This window comes from Doryrhamphus excisus, chromosome 12, assembly GCF_030265055.1.
Source record: "Doryrhamphus excisus isolate RoL2022-K1 chromosome 12, RoL_Dexc_1.0, whole genome shotgun sequence".
In the NCBI taxonomy this organism is placed as follows: Eukaryota; Metazoa; Chordata; class Actinopteri; order Syngnathiformes; family Syngnathidae; genus Doryrhamphus; species Doryrhamphus excisus.
The window spans coordinates 14,492,075-14,506,104 of NC_080477.1; the positions used below are offsets into that span (position 1 = coordinate 14,492,075).

At 42.1% G+C, this 14,030-nt stretch overlaps 1 protein-coding gene across 1 annotated transcript; it reads left to right on the forward strand.

Moving 5' to 3' along the window:
* The first annotated feature begins 418 nt into the window (after positions 1-418).
* cstf3 (cleavage stimulation factor, 3' pre-RNA, subunit 3) lies at positions 419-13,427 on the forward strand. Its single transcript, XM_058089475.1, has 20 exons — positions 419-624; positions 1,187-1,288; positions 3,025-3,120; positions 5,918-5,950; positions 6,390-6,487; positions 6,562-6,628; positions 6,705-6,739; positions 6,815-6,941; positions 7,486-7,563; positions 7,730-7,892; positions 7,989-8,098; positions 8,424-8,540; positions 9,100-9,318; positions 9,412-9,514; positions 10,100-10,169; positions 11,869-12,064; positions 12,400-12,550; positions 12,637-12,731; positions 12,810-12,870; positions 12,957-13,427. The coding sequence occupies exons 1-20, from the start codon at positions 598-600 to the stop codon at positions 13,154-13,156; spliced, it is 2,148 nt and encodes a 715-aa protein (XP_057945458.1). The 5' UTR covers positions 419-597; the 3' UTR covers positions 13,157-13,427.
* The last annotated feature ends 603 nt before the right edge of the window (positions 13,428-14,030 follow it).

Below are 14,030 nucleotides of genomic sequence, written 5' to 3' on the forward strand. Positions count from 1 at the left end.
GCTCTTGGTAGTTGTTCTATGTCTCATCCTACTGGTCAGAGAGGGAACAGCACGTCAACATGCGTGGGACTGTCGTCTTAAAATTTTAGCTTCTGGTGGGGAAAAACATCATGAAATAATAAAAATTCAGAAGTACTTTTAATTTATTTAATATAGAGACACGTTTTTGGCATTGTCAATTCAGTTGTTTTGTACACCAACTGCATGGCTCTGTTTTAACTGTCACCATACATCACTTACTACACCAAATACATTATACAAAAAATATTTTTTGCATTAAATTTAACATTAGAATTTAAATGAAATAAGCATTGTTGGGTGCTTGCTTGCATTGTAGTGTGATTAGTTTTTGCCTTGAGAAATGTCTCGTTTTATTTTGAAAGATTTAAACCGGACGTTTCATAGGTTTTGCCAACAGCGGAGCCATTTTGAAAAGTCTGCTAGTCACCGAGCAGGCAGCCCTTTGAGGGAAACGTGATAGCTCGGTTTGAAGATAATGCTTGTTACATAGCTTACTTTAAAGTTGACCTCTACGTTGTCATTTCGTTGTTAAACATACTGAAAGTACTTCTCTAACCTCATATTACTCTTCCAGCCATGTCTACCGATGCAGCAGCCGACCAGGTAAAGTTAGCCAACATCGCCAGGCCCAAATCCCTCCTTTAGCTTGTGTTAGTTGTTATTAATATGGATTGTGTAGTTATATATACTGTCAATTATGTCGTTATTATATGACTATTTACTACTGGCCATCACCATTGTGTTGCTAGTTTGTGGTATTTGTTAGTGGAAAAACCCTCCTCACACCGTGTTGGCTATCGAGTTGCTGCGGTGTCGCTCTTGAGTGTCGTTGGACTGATTTGGTTCCTCCGTTTTTACCGATATATTGCAAAAACAAAACCTTTGTTTTTAAGTTGTAAATATGCAGAGACACGATTAACAATGCGCGTAAAAAATGCAAAAGCCTGGTGCGGAACATGAGTGGGAGGTGTTTGAGCCCCATTCATAACAAAGGTGTCAGCGATTAACTGCAGTGAAGCATAAATTTGGTGCAACCTAAACACTCACTTTTACTGTCTCTGTTAACTGATATCATTCCCCCACAATAGTATAATTAGTTGCATGCTCATACTCCATTCTACAACATAATTGTTTATCATCATGCATTTTGTCTTCCCCCATGCAGGCAGCAGAATATGTCCCGGAGAAAGTGAAGAAGGCAGAGAAGAAGTTGGAAGAAAACCCATATGACCTTGACGCATGGAGCATTCTGATTCGAGAAGCACAGGTTTAGTCATTCAAGAGTTGCATTATAGGGGTAAACATAATGATAAGGGGATAAGGGGAGGTGGGGTTGTTGGTTTGTTTAAATCCCAAAAGCCTAATATATACACTGCTCACAAAAATTAAAGGAACACTTTGTTATTGGGCCTGGTATGAATTGAATTAAACCTGTCTGATAATTTTCTGGTTGGTTAAGCAGCTGAGGGCCTCGTTAATCAATTATAGTTGTGTTGGTGTTCATGGAATTAACAAAAGGTGCCCTTCAGTGGCAACAATTAGAAAACCCTCAAAACTGGACTGGTTTTAGATGTGGAGGTCATTTCAAGTTTCTCCCTCTTGATCTTTTTTGGCTGGTTTTCCACTCGTGCTGATTTGGGCTTGCATAATCATCTCTACTGGCAGTATGAGGCGATTCCTTAACCCTCCAGAAGTTGCACAGGTTGTCCAACTTCTCCAAGATGGCACATCCACACGTGCTGCAGCACGAAGGTTTAATGTGTCGCCCAGCACAATCTCCAGAACATGGAGGAGATTTCGGGAGACTGGTGGTTATTCTCGGAGAGCTGGACAGGGCCGTAGAAGGTCCTCAACCCCACAGCAGGACCGATACCTGCTTCTTTATGCAAGGCGGAACAGGTTGAGCACTGCTCGTGCCCTACAGAATGACCTCCAGAGGACCACTGGTGTGAATGTGTCTACCCAAACAATCAGGAACAGACTTCATGAAGGTGGCCTGAGGGCCCGATGTCCTTTAGTGGGTCCTGTGCTCACTGCCCAGCACCGTGGAGCTCGACTGGCATTTGCTCAAGAACACCAGAATTGGCAAGTCCGCCACTGGCGCCCTGTACTTTTCACAAACGAGAGTAGGTTCACCCTGAGCACCTGTGATAGACGTGAAAGTGTGAGTGAGTCTGGAGAAGACAAGGAGATGCTGCCTGCAACGTCGTTCAACATGACAGGTTTGGTGGTGGGTCAGTGATGGTCTGGGGAGGCATATCCATGGAGGGACGCACAGACCTCTACTGCCTAGGAAATGGTGCTCTGACTGCCATAAGGTATCGAGATGAAATCCTTGAACCCATTGTCAGACCCTACGCTGGTGCAGTAGGTCCTGGTTTCCTCCTAATGCACGACAATGCCCAGCCTCACGTGGCAAGAGTATGCAGGCAGTACCTGGAGGATGAAGGAATTGAAACAATTGAATGGCCTTCACGATCCTCTGACTTAAACCCAATAGAACATCTCTGGGACATTATGTTTCGGTCCATTAGGCGCTGCCAGGTTGCTCCTCAGACTGTACAAGAGCTCAAGGATGCCCTCACACAGATCTGGGAGGAAATGCCACAAGACAGCATCCGTTGTCTCATTAGGAGCATGCCGAGACGTTGTCAAGCATGCATACAAGCTCGTGGGGGCCACACAAGTTACTGAAAAGCATTTTGAGTTGCAGAAATTAAGTTTTGGAGCACATGGACTGGCCTGCCACATCTTCATTTCACTCTGATTTTATGGTGTTCACAATTGAGCCCTCTGTAGGCTGAAAACGTTTATTTCAATTAAAAGACGTGGCATCCTTTTGTTCCTAAGACACTGCCCTGTCATTATTTGTATAGATATCCAACCTCATATTGAGATCTGATGTATCTAATGTGTTTCTTTAAAGTGTTCCTTTAATTTTTGTGAGCAGTGTATTTTCAATTCCTCGTTTTGTGCGGATGTAAATGCATTCTCCCTCTTTAGAACCAACCTATTGATAAAGCAAGGAAGACATATGAACGACTTGTCTCACAGTTTCCAAGTTCCGGCAGATTCTGGAAACTATTCATTGAAGCTGAGGTTAATACTTTTTTTTTCCTACCCTCATTCTACGTATGCATGACTGAGATTATTATTGCCTTACATGATCAACAATGTGATGTCCACACTGTCTTCTATATCTATAAGGTTTAAAGTCATAATTCTTGACGTTGAGGGTTTTACGTCATCTACTACCAAAGCATTTATTAAATAGATCCTGTCAAAATTTAAAAATATTATTGGAGGATTGTGCCTTTAAACGTTACAAGGGGAAAGTTTATATTTGTGTTCCTAGGATTTTTAAAGTATTTTCCTCGCCATACGTTTTCAAATGGGGTAAAATGCATTTGTTGCATGTTTGGTTTGCAACAGTAATTAAACAATTTTAATGGTATTTGGAGTGCATTAGCCTTTTATTCACTTGTCGTGTCAATTTATTGCCTCCTGTGTCCTTTCTTTTGGAATATTATGAAGAAATACTCTCGTGCATCACTCTATACCAGTGACATAAAATCCCCCTTTGAAGGGAGGGGAAATGGTCCAGCCTGCTTTTTTTGTTTTTTTTGCCCCCATTTGTTGTCAGAACTAATTAACCCCCCCCCCCAAGTTATCCATATGAGATGGAAGAAACCCGATTTTTACATCACAGCCATTTCAGCGTTCTTATACTGTGGATAATGAATCAAAACAAAGTTGAACGCTCAGACTTTACCACCATTCCAGGAACATCCACTGGACCTTGGGAAGCAGGTAGCAAAAAGAACGGGAGATATGATTGGTTATGTGCAACAACAAAAAAAGGTTTTGGGAGCAAGGATAAGGTTTTGCAATTACTCGGTCCAAATCATGTTGCTTTACTGCTGCTGTTATCAGGAATACTGAAGCACATTCTACCGTCAGTCTTCCTAGCTTTCCTCCTGCAGGCTTGTTTTAGCTCACATATTGGATGACATTTGTCAGGATTTGTGTTTTGATTGGTGGTTGAGTGATAGGTTGTAGCGCCAACAGTCTTATTTTTTTTTTTTAAACATCTTGTTCAAGTTGCAGTGAGCATGTGTCACAGCTATTTTTGGATATGTTGGTGCAGTGCTGTCTCCTTCAGGAGGACTGGCAGTCAGATTTCAACTTTTGATTCATAGTGCAAACAGCCTTTACATAGCACAATGTTGTAATTTGCTGACCTGTGGTGTGCATTAGACTTGGATGTTAGGGTACGGAATGCCCCAGTCAATAAAACTGGCCCTCCTTCCCGTTTTCATGGTCGTGAAAGTCAGCACTTGTGCTGCACCTTGCCCAGCACTCTTTGTGCATGCATACGCCCTCCAAAGCCCCACAACCCAATTTTAAGCTGTCGGTCTGCTAGAACTTTTTCATTGTTTTTTCCAATCTGTTCACACACACAAACTAGCTTTGAACACAACAGCAAGGAACGTGACTTGCTGAAAATGAATCATGTACAGGAAGCATGATCTCTGAAAATTGTCAATCCCTGCCCAGAAATGTCACATTTTGACCACATAATGACTGCTTCCAACAAGGTTGTACAAACTTCCCACCGAGGCCGCATACTGAAAAATGAAAGGATGCATGCACCGTGTGTAATCGTATGTTGCGCTTATTTCCATCCATTTTTAGCAAAACCTAATTTAGCAAAAATTCTAACTTTATTCTGTGTCATACGACTTAAAATGCTTTTGTTTTCTGTAATTAAATTCTGCTATGACAAATTACATTTTTCAACATACTAGTTTATTCTAGCATTTTTCTTTTTCCTCTTAATATTTTCACTTTATTCTCAGACAATGACAGCTGTGTTTTCATTTCTGCTGTTCTTCATTATGTGAAATTATTTACAACAGACACCAGTCAACGGTGTTGACTTCATGGACGAGTTAAGTTATCGTTACAAGCTTTAAGTATAACCACTCACTATTGCCCCTTGTGATATACAGTGGTACTGCATCACCTTTTTTTCATTAGTTGTGCTGTTTTTAAAATATACATTTGACCACTTAAACCCTTATACCGAAAGTAATTGTTTCTTTCATAAAATAAACTTTTTACTCAATTGTGCGTCATGGGTTTTTTCCATCCAATCTGCACTCGCTGATTGAGGCGGAGGCGATTTACGACAATTCCAAGGTGCAGGCCCAATGATTTTTTATTTTTTTTTGATGGTGCCCAAAATACCTGGCAGTAGCCCTGTGACCACTTACACAGTTTAGCTTCTCCACCTTGTTAGTATTGCAGTGTAGTGTTGATTGAAGCTTAATGGGTAGAGTAAACAGAGTAAAAGCGCTTTGTTTGTATGCTTTATGTCGCTGTCCTGTAACCTAAGTTCAACAAAATATTTCTGACACAATAGCCAGGAAATGCAGTCACCTCCTATTGTGAACTACGCCAACAATACCCTCAGAATGTGTTTGTTTTTATCCATCAGTTGCTTTACCTTTTGTAGGGTTTGTTACTTGAGACACTGCACTCAAATGTTGGCGTTTTACCGACCTGGAGTAATATTGCCGCATGAACAACAGTTTGTCTTGATGGATGCTTCCACAACTCATACAGGAAGTGAAAGAGTGTTTTTTGCAATGACTCGCCATTGTAATTAGCCATCCAGTATGGTATTTATAGTCACAGGGATTTCAGTTCTGAGGCCTAATCTACGCCACGTAATAATAAACCCCTTTTTACAAGTGGTTTGTCATTCTTGTGTGAATTTCACTTTGTTGATCTGAAGGCGTGTGGTGTGTGTGCATGAATGCATGTTTATTGGAAGCCCTACATGGGTGAAAATAACTCTTGGAATAACATTGCATTTACACTCTATTTGCAGATAAAGGCTAAAAACTATGACAAGGTAGAAAAGGTGAGTAATGCCCCCTGATCTATTTAACAGACTCCACTGTAGAGCATACTGATTAGGGTTATTGAGTTCAAAGGAGGGTGGGGGTGTCATGTTCTGGTCCTTTGTGACTAGCAACATGAAATAAATATTTTGTTCCAGGCAGTTCATGCAGCACAACCACATGAAACACTGGTCACTAGTCTTTTTTGTTTTTTTATTGAATCTTCCTCAACATTTTCCCCAAAAGATTGCTATTAGGTATAAATTTGCCAAATCACAGAATTGGGAGTAGATCCCCCCCCCAATCACATTTCAGCAACCATTTTATTGCAGTATATCTTCTCATTGGACAACGCCGGATATCTTTTTAGTGTAGTCAGTGCACATCTTGTATAGCAGTCTAAAATCCCCTCAATACACATCCATTATCTGTGTGTACAAACTGCTCTCTACCCCGCAGTTGTTCCAGAGGTGCCTCATGAAGGTGTTGCACATCGACCTATGGAAGTGTTACCTCTCATACGTGCGGGAGACCAAAGGAAAGCTGCCCAGCTACAAGTAAGATGGCGTGACTCCTGCAAATCTTACTGATTGATATTCAATGAATTTTTAAAACCGTTTTCTTTCCCCAGAGAGAAGATGGCTCAGGCATACGACTTTGCCCTCGATAAAATCGGCATGGAAATTATGTCATATCAGGTAATTTGGGTGCTGTTTTATAATGTGCATTTCTCTTGACTTTTGTTTCCTATTGACTTTTTGGTGTTTGTCACAGATTTGGGTGGATTACATCAACTTTCTCAAGGGAGTGTGAGTTATTTCCCCGCCATTTATAACTGTATTTACCATGTGATGCAAATGTAATGCTGTTCTATGTGCCACCAGTGAAGCTGTGGGCTCATACGCAGAGAACCAGCGCATCACAGCAGTGAGGAGGGTGTACCAGAGGGGTTGTGTGAATCCCATGATTAACATAGAGCAGCTGTGGAGAGATTATAGCAAATATGAAGAGGTAAGATCTTTTTCTTCAAGTTCTGTAAGTTCCAGGGGCCCCATATTGGTATATATTGGAAGTGTGTTGTGCAAATCTATCCTTGACGCTGGAATTTTGGCTTTTAGAAAGCCCAACAGTGAACAGCATTTTAATGCTAATGAGCTGTGTTTTTCCAAGCTGTGAACTGTGTGGCTCCAAGAAGTGCTGTTGTGCACTTTATCCACTTTTTATATACAGTACACACTCTGCACTTATCCAACCGATTAGATGCCATATACTGTATCACATGCAACAATGACACAATAAGAGGTGGGATGAGAGGACACACACATTAGCAACACTAGCATAGTTTTGTGAGTTACAGTGCTGTCATTACAGACACATTTTTAACAATGACATCACTGAAGACAGAAATATGATGAAACCTACAGCTGCCAAGCCTGTAGCTGACTGACAAATAGTTGGTAGAAGTCCTGACTTTGTTTTATGATGTGTAGGGAAGCCTGTTTGTGTTTGTTTTTTTGCACTTTTAATGCTGACAGTTTGTTGTTCAACACATCAGGGTATCAATATACACTTGGCTAAAAAGATGATTGAGGATCGAAGCAGAGACTACATGAACGCAAGGAGAGTAGCCAAGGTAAGAACCTTTTAAAACACCTCGGAAAATAAAATGTGATGAAAATGTGTGATTATTGATGTTTTTATATCTTCTGTACAGCGACCTTGGGTGTCATGAAAGGCGCTTTGAAATAAAATTTATTATTATTATTATTATTATTGCTGAACCTTCTGATGTCTCGCAGGAGTACGAGACTGTGATGAAGGGGCTAGACAGGAACGCGCCGTCTGTGCCGCCCCAGAACTCTCCCCAGGAGGCCCTGCAAGTTGAAATGTGGAAGAAATACATTCAGTGGGAGAAGAGCAATCCACTACGCACAGAGGACCAGACGCTCATTACGAAGAGAGGTATTGTTGTCTATCTAAAATATCTCACTCAATTCATCTTGTAGCTATGTTTTACTGCTTTGCTGTGAAAATATTGACGTGTGACCTTCATCACAGTGATGTTTGCCTATGAGCAATGTCTGCTGGTGCTGGGTCACCATCCTGATGTGTGGTACGAGGCAGCTCAGTACTTGGAGCAGTCCAGCAAGCTGTTGGCAGAGAAAGGGGTATGGCACAAAACCTTTTATTGTTATGCACACGGGGTGAGGTACACATGCACATTCTAATGAGATGAAAGCCAACAAATGCAATGAAAAGTCTGTTTGCAAAGATAAACTGTAATGTATTTGCTTTCTTATTGAGTGAAAATATGTATTGACTAAAATGAGTAAATGCAGAATATGTCTAGTGGCGATTCTTAGTAGTGGACATCTACTAGTTCAACTCAATTGTGCTATGTGTACCTACTGAGGGTCTGGTGAGTGTATACAAAATTGACACTACAAAATCATCTGATCATTTATTATTCCGGCTTTTTTCCCCCCCTCACAGGACATGAATAACTCTAAGCTGTTCAGTGATGAGGCTGCTAACATCTACGAACGTGCTATCGGGACACTACTGAAGAAGAACATGCTTCTTTACTTCTCATTTGCAGACTATGAAGAGGTTGGTCACCTTATGAAAATAATGAAGTGTAATTAGTAAGACTGTCAACATATATAAGAACATGCCACTTTTAGGTGTTGCCACAAATTTGCTTTGCTGGTGCTGGAGCCCTGGCTAACTTGCACACTGCATAGCATTCAAACTCTGTAATATGCTCTCTAAACCAGAATGTTCTCCTTGACGGGCCCTGATGACACGGCGCTAAAGCGTTACATTGTTTTACAATGTCACAGGTTACCATGGTGAAAAAAAAATCACAGTTTCTCTTGTCCTGTTCTCTGCTGCAGCTGAGTGAGTGATAGGTAGAGCTACTTGTGTGTGAGGGGGAGGGACCAGGGGTAGGGAGCACCACAGAGAGAGAGACACAGCAATAGAGTGACAAGTCTATTGCCCCCCTTGTGGAAACATGAGCTGGTCAGGTCTAAAAAGACCGGAATGGTTAGAGTGTCGAATGACAATTGTTGGGATACAATAGAGTGGGTGCTCTGTCGTTTTCCTCCTAAAATAATGAGTCATTTAGAATAGAAAAGTTATGCTTCATTGCCACTTTGCTTCACAGAGTCGTATGAAGCACGAGAAGGTTCACAGCATCTACAATAAGCTGCTGGCGGTAGAGGACATCGACCCCACGCTGGTGTACATCCAGTACATGAAGTTCGCCAGGAGGGCGGAGGGCATTAAATCAGGCCGCACTATCTTCAAAAAGGCCAGAGAGGATCCACGCACTCGCCACCACGTGTACGTTACTGCAGCTCTGATGGAGTACTACTGCAGCAAGGTGAGGCGCTTCTCATGTGACCTGCAAGGTGACACCATCACTCAAGGGACTCACACTCATGTTGTTGTCGTTTGTTTTTTTTCACTCCAACAGGACAAATCTGTGGCCTTTAAGATTTTTGAGCTTGGCTTAAAGAAATATGGTGACATTCCAGAGTACATACTTGCGTACATTGATTACCTCTCACATCTCAATGGTAGGTTCTGTCATCATGAAATGTTAGCAGTGTGAGGTGCGAAGAAACTTAAAAAAGGAAATGAATGTATCAAATTGGATGTAATAATAAATAATACATTTTATTTGTATAGCGCTTTTCAAAATACTCAAAGACACTTTACAGAAGAATGGTGTTGAATAAAAGCAAGTAAACAGAGGAGAAGACACACCAAAATACAACATTCATTGGTTAATACACAGTTAAAACATGAGTAAAAGCGGGGCGGGGCACAGCAGTCAGATATAAAAAGTTAGACATTAAAAACAGATTTAAAGAGGTGTACTAAGAGGTACTGCAAATGCATATTGATTATGGAAATATGGACCATTTTTAAAATAATGTACAGTTTACAGGATGTGTATGTTGTTTGTTCATTGTGTTTCGGCAGCTAGACTACAATACTTTATTTTTCCTATTTTTCTTTCACCTCAGTTTGGTCCCAAATGCTAATACTTGCAGTAGAGTAATACAATAGATAGTAGTAATACAGTAGAGAGCTGATTTTCAGACATAATGTCACTCCCTGTGACAACCTTCTTACCTTCCCTTCTCACATCTCTGCAGAGGATAACAACACCAGGGTTCTGTTTGAACGTGTGCTCACCTCAGGAAACCTCTCGCCAGAGAAGTCGGGGTACAGTATCCCATATACAGTGAAGAAAATAAGTATTTGAACACCCTGCTATTTTGCTATTTCTCCCACTTAGAAATCATGGAGGGGTCTGAAATTTTCATCGTAGGTGCATGTCCACTGTGAGAGAGATAAACTAAAAAGAAAAATCCAGAAATCACAATGCATGATTTTTTAACAATTTATTTGTGTGATACAGCTGCAAATAAGTATTTGAACACCTGTGTATCATCTAGAATTCTGACCCTGAAAGACCTGTTAGTCTGCCCATTAGAAGTCCACCTGCACTCCATGTATCATCCTGAATCAGATGCACCTGTTTGAGGTCGTTAGCTGCATAAAGACACCTGTCCACCCCATACAATCAGTAAGACTTTAACTTGTAACATGGCGAAGACCAAAGAGCTGTCCAAAGACACCAGAGACAAAATTGTACACCTCCACAAGGCTGGAAAGGGCTACGGAGCAATTACCAAGCAGCTTGGTGAAAAAAGGTCCACTGTTGGAGCTATCATTAGAAAATGGAAGAAGCTAAACATGACGGTCAATCTCAATCGGAGTGGAGCCCCATGCAAGATATCACCTCGTGGGGTCTCAATGATTCTAAGAAAGGTGAGGAATCAGCCCAGAACTACACGACAGGACTTGGTCAATGACCTGAAAAGAGCTGGGACCACCGTTTCCAAGGTTACTGTAGGTAATACACTAAGACGTCATGATGTGAAATCATGCATGGCACGAAAGGTTCCCCTGCTTAAACCAGCACATGTCAAGGCCCGTCTTAAGTTTGCATATGACCATTTGGATGATACAGAGGAGTCATGGGAGAAAGTTTTATGGTCAGATGAGACCAAAATAGAACTTTTTGGTCATAATTCCAATAAGCGTGTTTGGAGGAAGAAGAATGAAGAGTACAATCCGAAGAACACCATCCCTACTGTGAAGCATGGGGGTGGTAGCATCATGCTTTGGGGGTGTTTTTCTGCACATGGGACAGGACGAGTGCACTGCATTAAAGAGAGGATGACTGGGGCCGTGTATTGTGAGATTTTGGGGAACAACCTCCTTCCCTCTGTCAGAGCATTGAAGATGGGTCGTGGCTGGGTCTTCCAACACGACAACGACCCGAAGCACACAGCCAGGAAAACCAAGGAGTGGCTCCGTAAGAAGCATATCAAGGTTCTAGCATGGCCCAGCCAGTCTCCAGACCTCAACCCAATCGAAAATCTTTGGAGGGAGCTCAAACTCCGTGTTTCTCAGCGACAGCCCAGAAACCTGACTGATCTAGAGAAGATCTGTGTGGAGGAGTGGGCCAAGATCCCTCCTGCAGTGTGTGCAAACCTGGTGAAAAACTACAGGAAACGTTTGACCTCTGTAATAGCAAACAAAGGCTACTGTACCAAATATTAACATTCATTTTCTCAGGTGTTCAAATACTTATTAGCAGCTGTATCACACAAATAAATTGTTAAAAAAATCATGCATTGTGATTTCTGGATTTTTCTTTTTAGTTTATCTCTCTCACAGTGGACATGCACCTACGATGAAAATTTCAGACCCCTCCATGATTTCTAAGTGGGAGAAATAGCAAAATAGCAGGGTGTTCAAATACTTATTTTCTTCACTGTATCACATGACTGTCTAATCAATTAGCCTCTCTTTGAACACAGCTCGCTTTTTTGTTGGTTTGCTCCATTCACAGTGAGGTCTGGTCTCGTTTTCTGGCCTTCGAGAGCAACATAGGAGACCTGGCCAGTATTCTGAAGGTGGAACGACGCCGGTTCTCTGCCTTCAAGGACGAGTATGAAGGCAAAGAGACAGCCTTGCTAGTTGATCGATACAAGTTCATGGACTTGTATCCTTGCTCTACCAGTGAACTCAAGGCTCTGGGTTACAAGGTGTGTACTTTGACAGCCTCAACCTCACATTCACCCCATGTGGTGTATGACTAAGTGACAGTTGTGTTTTTTTGGAGGACATGGCAGTATACATCTGATATAGATATTAAAGTTTTATAATCATTAGGCGAATGCTTGATGACCTCTGGGCAATCAGTTGCCGACTCGTACCTGTGACGTTTTATTTGATGGTGGCTTTTCTCAACCAATCTTGCTAAAATTTTACAAATATGTTCTTGTCAGTCCCCTACAGGTGTGTTGCAGGAGTAGGAGAGTTAGATAACACAAATATATTAATGAATGTGTCCACACCGTGTATGTTCTTGTGTTTGAAGGATGTGTCCCGTGCCAAACTGGCTTCTCTGCTTCCTGAGACTGTAGTGGTGCCCTCCGTGCCCACGCTGAAGGACGAACTAGACCGAAAACCAGAGTACCCCAAACCAGACACCAATCAGATGATTCCCTTCCAGCCACGCCACTTGGCCCGTGTGTACTCTTCATCTTGTCTTGAGCCACGACTGCCGTGATGTCTCTTATTCACCAACACCACCTCCTCTTTGGTGCGTCCACAGCTCCAGGCCTGCACCCTGTCCCTGGCGGAGTGTTCCCTGTCCCCCCTGTGGCCGTCATTCTAATGAAGCTGCTTCCCCCGCCTGCGTGTTTCACCGTCAGTACAGTGGCCTGTGTAACGGTCAACAGGTTGGTTTGTGTGTATTTTAAAGATGTCCTGTCATCTTCTCTGCAGGGTCCGTTTGTTCAAGTGGATGAGCTCATAGAGACTTTCAGGAGATGCACACTTCCTGAAAGTAAGTCACTTGATACCGAGTTATTACTAGGTGATATCTAGAATGTAATAACAACAATCAACATGTGACAACTTACCTCCTCCAAGCTGTCGAAGCTGCTGTAGAGCTCATCACAGGCAGACTCCCCGACGGCAGTGGCGAAGGCAACGGCGCCATGGAGAACCACGCCATCGCCAAATCTCTCAAAAGACCCAACGCAGACTCGGATGAGGAAGACGACAAAGGAGCAGTGGCGCCGCCCGTCCACGACATCTACCGCGCTCGCCAACAGAAGAGGATTCGATAAGGAAGAGCCTTACCAAGTGAAGAATGTACCAAGTGGCCAAAGGAGGTAAATAAGTTTGTTTCTGGAGAGCGTACAGCTGCCGTACATACACTATACCCGAGTGTCCTTGTGTTTTTATGTTGAAAGACTGATGAAGATACTGTACAAAGTTTTTAAGTCATCTGTTGTGGCACACAGCTCAGTCTTGGCCTTGTGATGTTCCAGTGACGGCAATTATTTTTAGATAACTGGATCCATCCACTGATTCCTTTCAATAAAAGTGTACAAAACATCCGTTGTGTATTTTCAGTCATCACATTGTGGTTGGATAATACAAACAAGACGGTTGATGCTGAAAGTGAAAGACATTTTGTGATGAATTTCCGTTTTCGAGTGACTGTGTGGAGTTCCGGCTTCCTCTCACAAGGTAAGTTAATTGGCCACTCTAAATCGTCCATACATATGAATGTGAGTGTGGATGGTTATCTATATGTGCCCTGCGCTCCAGCCAATCACCTCTCACTCAAAGTCAGCTGGGATAGGCTCCAGAATACCCTGGTGAGGATGGACACAATTCTAGATGGTTCATGCACAATATGTCCACTAGGGGGTCGTAGTTGACAGCCTGGGTATGCAAGTACAAAAATAGAAAAACAAATGATATTAAAGCATTTCCCCCCAAAATGTAACCTATAAGATGCACAATTCCATTAAAAAAAACGAACAGAAATATATATACTGTACAAACATACTTAGTAGTCTAAGGTAGACTTTATAGTTATAGAAACTATGCTTTTTAGGCTTAGATGCCCACAGGGAGAGAATTCTTATGAATCACTCTGACTTTTTACAACACTGCAACATCGGACTTTCAAATTACCTTCAGAAGGCAGAC

What these genes read in the sequence shown, in the direction of transcription:
- cstf3 (XM_058089475.1), top strand. Translation starts at nt 598, where the DNA reads ATGTCTACCGATGCAGCAGCCGACCAG. An exon ending in TGGAAATTATGTCATATCAG is followed by an intron (nt 6,629 to 6,704) that starts GTAATTTGGGTG and finishes TGTTTGTCACAG; the next exon opens with ATTTGGGTGGATTACATCAA. An exon ending in ACGCAAGGAGAGTAGCCAAG is followed by an intron (nt 7,564 to 7,729) that starts GTAAGAACCTTT and finishes GATGTCTCGCAG; the next exon opens with GAGTACGAGACTGTGATGAA.